At 39.4% G+C, this 12,500-nt stretch overlaps 1 protein-coding gene across 1 annotated transcript in view; it reads right to left on the bottom strand.

Moving 5' to 3' along the window:
- LOC145402212 (uncharacterized) overlaps positions 1–12,500 on the bottom strand; it is an 83,579-nt gene that overhangs the window by 13,507 nt on the left and 57,572 nt on the right. Inside the window, exons 3-7 of the mRNA XM_080274333.1 lie at positions 11,454–11,603; positions 6,823–7,017; positions 5,144–5,263; positions 855–948; positions 167–290 (exon numbers count right to left, since the gene is read on the bottom strand). Coding sequence (XP_080130459.1) covers positions 167–290; positions 855–948; positions 5,144–5,263; positions 6,823–7,017; positions 11,454–11,603 — 683 coding nt within the window. The remainder of the gene's footprint in view (positions 1–166; positions 291–854; positions 949–5,143; positions 5,264–6,822; positions 7,018–11,453; positions 11,604–12,500) is intronic.

The following is a 12,500-nucleotide window of genomic DNA, read 5'->3' as shown; positions in this document are numbered from 1 at the left end:
GTTCTCCCAGGCTTATGAAACTGATCTGGTTTCAGCAAGAATAAAATGGAAGAGATGTCATCACAAAGAAGTGGTCAGGCCCTAAATCATTCTACTCAGCATGACATAACAGGCACAAACAAAGACAAACAAAGATAAAGACAGACTTTTTGTCTACTTATCTCACCTTCACATCCATCTCATTCTGCCCTATTCTGGTGTAGCATCCAGGAGCCATGGCCTTGATCAGTCCCTTGCTGGTCAAAGCCACCACAAAGCGCTCCACCTCCTCTGCTGTTGCTCCTTTACGTCTGACAAGGAAGGGAGAGAATTAACTATCTGAGACACCTAGACAGAAACATAAGTACTGTAATGTATAGGGGAATGGTAGTGAATAACTGTTCCTGTCTCTCAGTCATGTAATGAAATCAATCAAATATGTAAGAGCAGTATCTCATAGAAAATCCAATTACCTTTATACACAAAACACTAGATGGGATAATATATTCCTGCCACCACTGAGGTAAATAATAAATGCTCAATACTAGTCTTAATATGGCATTTTCTGTACCTATCTCATTGCTCACCGCACCCAACGAGCCTTCAGGCAGGTAGCTGGGCTGCCCACCAGGGGACACTGGTGGATGGCAGAGCTGCCACCAAGGGACAACCCTGACAAAAGCCATCCCCACTGACCGGGCTAAGGCATGGACCGGTTCCCTCTATAGGAGGGATAAATCTTAAAAGGAACAAAAATGAATGTACCTATCTGCCTATTGCAGATATGATGCCAGTTACAGTAGAACATTAATTCATTTACAGTCCATATTCAAAGCTATTAGTCAGTCAGCCAACCACAAAGTACCTCTACTCACTTGGCCATGTCCTGCGTGGTGACTGGGTTGGGGAAGGCTGACTCAATCATCTCCAGTACTTGTTCCTCATTCAGCTCCTGCTTCTCTTCCTCCACTGGAACACAATGACACATTTAGCCACCGGTGGTAATTCTCCCATTATTGTCCAAATTGCAATACTGTCAAGAAATACACTTATGTATGTGAACATTTACTAAAGTGTAAAAACTCATCATTAATCTCAAAAGTCTGTCAATGATTTCTGGCAGCTTTTAAGAGTGGTATCCTCTATCACTCCAGTATATCAGCTCTTGGCCAGAAGTTACAGAAGGATATATATAATAATCTGACAACAAGCACTGCAGTATCAGTCAATCATTCCTTTATGAGAAAACACAACAGACCTGAACTTAGTGCTGTAGAGTATTGTATTGTGATAATTCTACTGCTAAGCAAATCACAAAGTAATCTTAAGTATTTGTAGTATGCTGACTCAATAATGTAACAAGATATCTATATCATACTTGCAATACAAAAGTTATGACACTAAACACATCATATGCACACAAGGAGAAATTCTGTTAATACCAGTAGAAACAAAACTCAAAATCATGTAAGAACTGCACACGAAGTACAAAAAAATTAGACACTCTGCACTGCTCTCTACAAGGCCATGCTGTGTATGAAAGTCACATTAAAAAGATATTAAAGAAACTGATTAACTGTTGTACTAGAATTTCCCAAAACAGCACAATCCCTAAGTAGCAGCCCAAAATTTTGATGGTGTATTCATGACATACTGGTTACTCCAACCACATTATATGAGATCTCTATGTAGAAATTGTACCAAAGGATGTCTAATCTGCATCTGCATAATGTAAATGTGCCTCATTCTGTAAATGATGGAAAAAGAGGAAAAAAAAAAAAACTCAAGATATAAACTATTCTGTTGTGCCAATCCCAGAATAAGTTTCATGACAAGGGGCCCTGGTATGGACTGGCAGAGGAGCATGATATGCTGTGTAAGCTACGTTATCATGCTGCCGTATATTAAAGCATGGGTGCAGTGCTACTAGAGTGCAACAGAGTAGCACTCCTGCACCTCTTCCAACATAGAGCATGATACACTATCTTTGTGACTGTGTAGGATGAAAAAGACCTGTGACACACATCTATATTTGGCCTAATAATAGTTAAATTTTAATGTGAAACTGAATCACAATGGGTTATAATTCTAGGTAGTGAAAAGAAACATTTACATTAGGTAATAATAAACCATAAAAATCAGGAAATACACTTTTCCTAGTAAAGTTTGGCTCTGCTGAAGAAAAAGTAGTATATCATGCGAGATATGTTACCTACCGACACAGACATTTTTCACTAAAGCCCTTCAACTCTCTAGAGCTTAACACCACTCATGAATGACAGTGTGAGGTATTTTGAAAGCTAGTTAAGGGGTGGAGAGTCCAACAGGTTGGACTTATGATCACTGTTACTATGAGCCACGAGGCAAAGGGAAGTATGTTACGTACCTTTTCTGCAGCATTCCATGTTAAGTGCTATATTCTCATACACTCATTAGACACCTACAATGGCTTATTAAATGCAACAGTACTATGTGTTTGGGGTGAACTGTTAAGGCGATATAATAAAAGGAGTGGGATATACTTTACCTAGATCAATAATTTTCTTATCAATATGGCACTTCAAAATATGTCACTCCACCTATGTGGAAGTACTGACTGAATATCAAATAATAATCAAAGAATGATCATGGAATGTGCAATTACTGTCTGTTTCATGCAAAGGCCGAACAAGTACATCCTGAACTGTGAAATATAATTTTAAGGGAATGAGAAAATCAGAATTGTAATGCAATACATTCACATTTCGGTTAATCTCTCAGCAATACTGATACTATGTTTCTTCAAGCTTTTGACACTGTAGCTCCCTTCCACAAATATAACGCAAGTGAAAATGAAAGCATATAATTTCCAGTGCAGATTTTCTATCACTTGAGAAAAATAGATTGGGTGTTGTGTCTGATGCTTGAAAAAAGAAACAGCAAATGTGTTAGTCTGATGCAAAACTTATTATCATTATTGGCTGTCAGTAGAATAACCACCATAAACAGTACACAGGACTTGGTTGCACCTTTGTCTGGCTCACTGCATCCCACAGTGTACAGGACCCCGCCTGCCTGTGCTGGAGGAATACACTATCTCACTACACCACCAATACTGGCACTAGATTACATCATCAATGTCATTATCACCACTATCATCAATATCATCACCACCATCCTGACCTTTTTTCCAACCACTGGATGGAATGAGGTGAGGTTCACAAAAACCAAACAAGGAGAAAGCTCAAAAGATATAGAACTTTCAACTCAGTAAAATGGGTCAGAAACTATTTCACACATCTCTCAAGTCCCCTGAATCCTGGCTCCAACTCAACAATCATCTGTACAGTACATAATTTTTACCATCAAAATATAATCCCACAATGAGACAAGAATTCCATTCTACTGTATCAAATGAATTACAGTATTCCTATCAGAGCATTCATTTTTGAGTTCAATGAACTGTGATCACTACAGTTCTCAGCTATACCATGTTACAGTCTACATAGTACAATGTATGCTGGTAATGTAGCTAGTGAAAAGTACTGTACAGTAGTGTAACTCATATATCACAACCAACAAGGGTGATAGCTATCAACCATATTTACAGGATGTCAAGATAATTATTATGTACATGTACAGTACACATATTTCATTATCAACATCATCATCTGGATCTCCTTTCTCGAGGAGTAGCAACATCCAGACAACCCAAGTTTGCCCAATCCAATGGGCCATGCTTCCATTCACTCATCATCCAAGCCCCCGGCATCCTGGTTCTATCTGATACGCCAAAAACTTTCATCACATTCTGTAGTTTCACATAAACATATCCAATAGAGTCAATCCAAACACTGTCACGTCAGAAAAGGGTGCCAAATCCCTCATCATGCACTTCTCACAACATTCATCCAGCCAGCTCGATCTCCTGTCGGTCCCGTAGCCTCACCAACTTCCATACCTCTCTTCCTCACACACTCATCCACCATATCCTCCCACCTTCTCATTGGCCTACCTCGACTCCTCCCTCATCCAAATTTGCTCAGATATACCTTTTTCACCATTCTTTTGTTATCCATTCTCTCCTCATGACCATACCATCTCAGTACACTCTCTTCGATTCTGGTGTCCACAGACTTCCTCACTCCGCATCTTTCACGAATCACATTATTTCATATCCTATCCACCATCTGAACGCCACATACTGTACATTCTTCAGCAATCCCATCTCCACTGCTCTCGCTCTTGACTTCTCATTTTCATGCCACACACTAGCCTCACATCCATAATGTTAAAATTGGCACTAACACTACTTCATGTAAGCCTCTCACGGCTGCAACACTTAAAATACACTTCACACAGATTAACATAGAGCATTAACAAATCTCTGTACTGCATATGAACACATGATGCTTGTACTCTTCACACACACACACACACACACACACACACACACACACACACACACACATGGAATGAAACTAAAAAAGCTAAGCTGCTTGAAGGATGTCAAGAAATGTAGTTTTCCATATAGATGCACAGATCTGTGGAATAGCCTGGACAAAGAGATCATCCAGTCTAAAAACTTAAATGAGTTCAAAGCAAAATTTGACTTATCAAGAGGCAGAGACGGGCCCCAAGAGCGTAGCTCACTTCCTATATACCACAACTAGATAACTACAATTTGATAAATACAAGCACACACAAAGTAAAATTCACTGTGTACTTGTAGTAAGGTACATTACCCTCCACAACAATTCATGTAACTTGTCAAGTAAACAACTACCTGTATGTTAACTTATGCTGAATCTGAACCTAACCAACAACGGTGATGACCATCATCACAACCCAACTTCTATGTTTACACAAATTAAGTAGTTCAACAGAAAACTGACTGACTTCTCTGGGCATGAATTTGCAGGGAAAGCAAACCCCAGATACAGTCCCTCTCTTCCTTTGCTACAAGAGATGTATGGTTATTTGCTACAATGTAATGAGTGTTAGGATTTCCCCATCCTTACAACATTACAGGGAGGAGGGCCTTTCCAGCAACATCACTCCTCTCTGTTATAACTATGTATGCTATATTATGAGCTGCTCTACAGAAAGTTCTGTATATATAAACCATTTGTATGGAGAAAGTTATGTTTTGGAAAACATCCCAAACTTATACTGCTTGACATACTTGGCCTAGTTGGAGGTTTATCTGACTCCTGTAGTTGCTTCAGCTCTACCTCTGTCTTGCTGATCATCTTGTACTTGTGCTGCATCATCTTCATTATCTTTTTGATGAATCCAACATAATCTGCAATATAAATACTTATTTATTCATCATAAATGTGTGTGAGAGACAGAGAGACACCATACACCAATTCCATTTACTGATGTCCAGAAAAAGCCTGTAGAGAAAGCTGAGTCAAAATTTATGTTTCCTAGCTCACAAGCTGATAAAACATACACTTTTTATTTGCTCTGAAGTGATGAATCTGTGTAAATACCTTCAACAACCAATATGGCACCGGTACACAAGATTCCCAACACGGAGACAACGCTTTGTTGAAGTAGCACCATCATGAACTAGAATTAAGACCTCCCTTTTCTTACTTCCTTCATCTGTGCTGATGGAATTTAAGGCAAAAGTCAGCTCTGGAAGAGCTCCATTGAATCTAACACATGATTTTGATACTGATATACAGTATTAACGTATTATGGAAGAGCTTCAGTAATGATATACAATACGAGGTCTGTTCAGAATGTATCTGAACTTAAGCTCTAAAAAAATAAATAGCTAACCTATTGAGCAAGGACACTAATCCCCCTCAAAGTAGGTCCCTTCTCACTTGACACATGTAGCCTAGCATTCGTTCTATTGCCTGAAACATTTTTCAAAGTCAGTTTTCAGTATGGTGCTTCATCACATTCGTCATGATCTCTTCTCTCTTCCCAAACTGGGAACCCTTCAGCAGAGTTTTGAGATTGGGGAATTACCAAAAGTCGCATGAAGTCATGTCTGATAAGTAGGGAGCCTGCAGGACCTGCAGGATGTTGTGCTTGGCCAAAAATTCCTGAATCAGTTGAGACAAATGGGCAGGGGTGCTGTCATGGTGCAGCTTCCAACCAACTGCCTTCCAAAAGTCTGGTCCTTTCCACTGAACTGTGTCATGAAGACAGCGGATAACGTCAAGATAGTAACGTTTGTTGACGGTCTGATCTTCTGGTGCGTATTTGTGATGCACAACACCACGGTAGTAGAAAAAAACTGTCAACGTGGGAGTGCATTTCACCTAGTGCAGACCTGTTGTGCTTTTTCTGGCCAAGACGACCTTGCATGCTTCCAATGAGTTGACTGTGCTTTGGTGTCTGGGTCGTACCTGTACATCCAAGTCTCATCTCCGATGATAACAGTCTTCAGGAAGACTGGATCACAAATTGCACCCTCCCAAATGTCTTGAGCAATGTCCATCTATGAGAAGAGATCATGACAAATGCAACAAAGTATCTGCGGGAGATACTGAAAACTGGCTTTGAAAAATGTTTCAGGCAGAACACTGGGCTACGTGTGTCAAGTCAGAAGAGGGATACTTTAAGGGAGATTAGTGCCCTAGCTCAATAGATTTCCCATTTATCTTTTTGGCGCCCAAGGTCAGATACTTTCTGAGCAGACCTCGAAAAACTGGAGGGCTTGGAATTAGATAGCTTTCAGTTTTGTTAATCAAGATGCAGTACTTAGGACAAATGAAAGGTGTTGCAGTCTTTTTATTGAATTCCTGTGCATTTCACCATTAATAACATGACAGAAGTCTCATAAATAAAAAATAAATGGTCAGGAAATAAGATGGGTTCCTCTATATCTAGTTGTCGTACCCCTGGGGAACTCTAGTGGTGAAACCAACTCCTTGAAGAACTCTTGTGCACTCCTCATCCTTTCCTTCTCTGGTACATAGCTCTGGAACCAAAATCGCAGCTGTCGACTCTCCTGTGTGTGCTTCTGTGTCTGGGCATTGATGAGGAACACCTTAAACTCCAGCTGTAGGTGTGCAGAGGTGTCTTCAATATCATCTGTGAGGAAAATATTTATGTTCTAAAAATTTTTTACTATTCACAGAGAGGATGTTAACCTCTTCAATATTTCTCTACCACCAGATAACTTCACTCATTTTAGGAAAACTTTATTTAGTAAAAAGATCAGAAACAATCAAGATGAATCCCTACAATTACATGCTGACTTTTAAATACTGTATATTCTATCCTTGTTACAACCATAAAACTTTACTCATCTGAGAGAGTACCTCCAACTCATTAAAAGGTTAATGAGACCTTTATAAATAAGAATGGTGCAAAAAGGTGGACAGAGGTAAATACACCAGGGATGGAGTTGGACAGGGTAAATATGGATGAGAGATTAACATGAATGGTCACAGATGTCAATGAGGATGATAAGGATTATGACATAACCATGAATAAGCTGAAAATCATGAATAAGTTATGGTAGTGGATGTGGTGGGAATAAGTACAGTACCGGTACACTTTAAGTGAGTGAAACATTTTATATGGACCTCACAGTGGAGAAAAAAAAAAAAAAAAAAAAAGTTTCATGACCAACTGACAGCACAGCATTGCACCATTTTGTGCTGTCATTAATGCAGATATAATCCATAACATCACATTTATGAAGATTATACTGTACCTATCAGTTATTACAATACATAATATGAAATTAGTACAGTATGATGGATGTTATCACAATACGTAATATGAAATTACTGTAGTACAGTATGATGGATCTACAACATCAATATCCAAACCTTGAATAAGAATAATGTGTCATAGTACTGTAAAGAGCTAAATCACAGTGAAGACCCAACTGGGAGCTGTTTTATGGAGTACTTGTTAACTACAGGTAGATCTCAAGTACCAAAGTAGATATTTCCACCATGTCAGTCACCTGCCTTTCTGACTCTTACAGTAGCAGTAGTAGCTGTAATCCTTGGTTCATCTGAAACATGAACCCAATTGACTGCAGGCTTAAAGTCAAAGGGACAGGAAGGAAGCTGAAGGATGCTTGTATAACCAAACAGTTGAGCAACCCTTTTGTACTGGTATCACCACATGAAGGCATCCCCCACTACGACCCTACTCTCATAAACAAGTCTTTTTACCTGGCTTATATTCTGTTCTGCTCTACTCTCCCATCAGTTCAACACCTGTTTTTTTTCTTTATGACTCTAGACACAGTGACAGCCCATTCCTTGAGGTACAGTAGCCCTCCCATGTGCCACACACCTTTACATCACCATTTCAATGCTAATGTTCACCATCCATATTGTAAACATGCTTGGGCTGTCTCCCACCTAACTGGAGTGATGATATTTACTAGTGTGTCTTTACTGAACTGGTGTGATGATATTTATTAGTGAGTCTCTACTGAACTGGTGTGATGATGTTTACTAGTGTGTCTTTTGCTGCATGTCAGTAGGTCTTGTGGAAGATCAGCAAAGCCTGCTTTAATGAAATTCAGATAATCAAATTGTTTCCTGTCCCAGCCAGGGACCGCACTTGCATCCTTTGGAAGAGCATATCATTTCTCAAACCAATGGACTATCACCTTAATCTGACTCATCTTATTTATACTTTTCTACCCCGACTCATCACTGTTGTGACTGACCTTACTGTCTCTTACCTGCCCAACCCTGGTGATCCATCCTGCCCATTCTCCCAAGGTGACTTACCCTACATAACCTTCCTTGATTTACCACATTCTTTATGCCTCATTCTTCCTTACTTTGGCTCATTTTTCTATTCCTCATTTTACCCTCTGACTACTTTTAATTGTTTAATGCTCCATCCTACCCTCCACTGAACTTATTTACTAAAGAGATTTCCTTAGCTATACACAACAGAAGTAACCAGCACTGGCACCATATAATGTCACATTCACATTGGAGTTAATGAGGTTACATAATCCAATAATCTGAAGGTTCTCTATTATGTTGAATAAATCTATCTGGTGGTAGGATTATGCTGCATAAAACCTATCTGGTGGTAGGAGGAATAAAAATGAAATTGTCTCCAAATTGAGAGGGTTATTGGAGATTGCTTTAAATCCTTTTAACTTGAAGAGTCTCTCATAAGCTAAATAAAAATATTTTACAAAGCAAGAAGAAAATATCAATCATCAACTTGATAAATGGGTAAATGAAGTTTATATCAGACTTTCACCTACCCCTTGCCTATGCTGCTATTTTGATTAAATGCAACTCATCAAGTAATCTTGTATGAATTCCATGCTGATGAAGATACTTACATGCAACTTATTCTCCTTCTGACTTTGTAACTCTGTTGGGACAGCCAAACACTGGATAATATCAGTGATCCCAACCAAGTCAAAGACAGCATGTGAGGGGCAAGTGTTTATAATACTGATAGACACGGGAGACGGTTTTCCTTTTGGCCCCTTAACCTACCTGACACACCCATTAATCTCGACTTAGGAAGAGTTGGCAGCAGAGGAGAAGGAAGTGGAGGAGAAGAAAATGAAAAGGAGGAAAAAACTGCTATAGAGTACCCTGAAAGTTTCGCAAGTTGCTGCAAATGGTATATAAAGCTGTAAAAGTAAACATCATGAGAAGATCTGAACAAAAACGCAAGACCCATGACCAGCTGCAGTGAAGACTTAGAGACAGTGGGAGACAAGGGAAATTGCAGAAAAGGAAAGAAGGGCATGAAAACAGGAAATGAAAGTGAAATATGTGAAGTTCTTGAGACCTTTTAACGTAAGCCTTACTCTTGTGGAGTATCAGGGATCCTTTGTGGGTTGTGGAGTGAACAAGCTGGCATTATGAAAGAGTGTACTGCTCATGCAAATGATTAATTTTAGTAAGATCTCACAAGAAGGTACCTCTAAAAGCATAATTTTAATATAAGTGATTCAGATGGAGCTAGACAATTCGAGTGAGGGGCAAGAGTGCTCCAGGAACTAGATACTACCAGAAGAAGAGGCATAAGGGTGAACAGTAAAGTACAGGTATAGGTGGCTGGCAGACGGACAAATTTGGGAGTGTCTTGGGACGCAACAATGCTGCTGAGAAGAGCAGTCACAACCACGAACAGCATACAGAATCTGGCGAGTGGTAGTAGCAAAGATGAGGAGATTGTGTGCGTACAAGACAAGGGAATTTCACATGCCTAAGCATAAATTAAAAATGTCAGTTAACTTCCGCTCAATATGCATCAATAATCAATGTTAGACCCTGGTTGTGGGGATAATTACAGTGGTTATTCTTGTAGTAAGAACTTTAGTAAACATATGATACTCATAAGTGAGTCATTATAATACAATATAGGTTTGTAATTACTGTATATGTAATTGAGTTAAATCTCTATGTACTGAGTGACTTGTTTCCATTTGTCTTGCTAGAGTAACGTAAGGGTCTTGTGCTAAGTTAGCAGTTGTAACGTAGAAAACACACCTGTGTTTTGGAACCTCAGTGTGTGGAACAGTTTTTATCATAGTCCGGGAGGGAATTGGGACAGAATGGGATACACAGTGCCATGCAGTCCTAACTTTAATGTTACAGATTCTCTCTGGACTTGTCTCTGCACTCCTTACTGCTACTGTTCTCATGCTACCTATCTAGATAAATAGCAGTCATATATCATGCTCATTAAAGATGTGTGAAACATGTAAATGGTTACTGAAGGAATGTGGGGCATGACAATGGTGGCAGCAGTGGGAAGCTTTAGGTCTTAATCATTTTGATATCACTAAGCAGTACTCTCTCTCATAATGCCTGCATGTTCATTTCATGTCCCACAAAGAATCCTTGATACTCCACGAGAGTTGGGCCTACGTTAAAAGGTCTCAAGAACTTCGCATTTTTCACTGTCATCGTCTGTTTTCACTCCTTATTTCTTCTCATTTCTGCGATTTCCCTTGTCTCCCACTGTCTCTAAGTCTTCACTGCAGTTAGTCATGCTTCTTGTGTTTTTGTTCTGATCTTCTCAAGATGTCTCTAACAGGTTTATTTGCCACTTTTAGCAACTTGCGACACTTTTAATGAATAGCAGTTTTTTCCTCCTCTTTATTTTCTTCTCCTCCACTTCCTTCTTCTCTGTCGAGATTAATGGGTGTGTCAGGTAGGCTAAGGGGTAGAGGGGAAAACCGCCACCCATATTTATCAATTTTACAAACTCTTGCCTCACACTTGCTGGCTTTGGTATAGTTGAGATCAGTGCCATTAACCAGTGTTTGGCTGTCCCGACAACTCTCCACTGTGATTTCTATTTCATTTCCCTAATCTAAGCTGACCTCCTCCACCTTGCTCCACCTCATCCTGCCTGACTTTCTTGTTCATAAAATCTGTGTATTGACCTCTTCCAACATGTACCTTGTTCTCTTCATGACTTTGCAGTGCATCCCTACGAATAGCTTGCTTTGCCACGGTCGACATCCTGTGCCCATAGTTTATACATCTTCATCATGTACCCAAACTCACCCTGTCTGACCTCCTTGTTGATGATGATTCCTGCATGCTGACCTCCTCCCACATGTACCTTGTCTCCCTCCTGGCTGACCACCTTGCGACGCTCCACCATGATTGTTGTTGAGTTTGCTGTCTTCCCTCTCGGGGTCATTACAATCCTCTCTGTAAAGGGTATAAAGTTCATGAGTGTATAAGTGAGTGAGAGTGATGCAGGGCCATATTATCTTGAGGTATGGAGGCTCCCTATCCATATTTCTAAGCAGTTTTTAAAGCATCAGTAATGTCAAGTATACAGGGTGGTGTGTAAATAGTTCTTCACTATAATTTCGCCTGTGGGTATCTTATGTGTTGCATGGACGGTTCAAGCTGGTAGTGTGGGCATGGGAGTGGCAGTGAGAGTAGGATATGTAAAAAATACAGGGTAGATACTGACAATGCTTACTGAGCCATCCCAATCACAAACAGTATATTGCCAGAAAGTGTGTGAGAGAAACATTGTACAGTTCATGTAAATGTACCACTTTGTATAATCTATGCATACTATATTGATATGAAGGCAACATAAAATGACATACAAGATAATAATGAGTAATAAGCATAAGTAGATGTTAATGATCATGTGTTAGAAAGCCTCTTACGACAAGTCTTTGAATCAAACAGAAATAAAACAGTGGAGGAATTCTGACAGCAAAAAAAGTGGAAGGGGAGAAAGAGAGGGGTACTAGAGAGAAGGGATAATAAAACAGGAGGAAATTACAGGGATGTTTGAAAGTGAAACAACTGAAGTCACAAATAAAACTATGAAGAACAAAGATAGGGAGATGAGAAACAGGCATAACTAAACATTTAGCTTCTGACAACCACAACATTCAATGCTTTCATGTAATAAAAAAAAAAACACAAATTAATTAACCAGCTGACATATGAATGCTACAACCAAAACAATTTCTACCATCTTCAAGTCAAATAAAAACAACACACAAATTTTCATTCCCTAAATTAATGACCGGATATAAATATCACTCACTCCCCTACCAAAACAAAAAAGAGCAATTCTAA

Source organism: Coenobita brevimanus, chromosome 6 (assembly GCF_032717465.1).
Source record: "Coenobita brevimanus isolate Jiangsu-jjx chromosome 6, ASM3271746v2, whole genome shotgun sequence".
Taxonomy (NCBI): domain Eukaryota; kingdom Metazoa; phylum Arthropoda; class Malacostraca; order Decapoda; family Coenobitidae; genus Coenobita; species Coenobita brevimanus.
The sequence above is the reverse complement of the archived record's forward strand: the minus strand, read 5'-3'. Positions and strand labels throughout refer to the sequence as shown.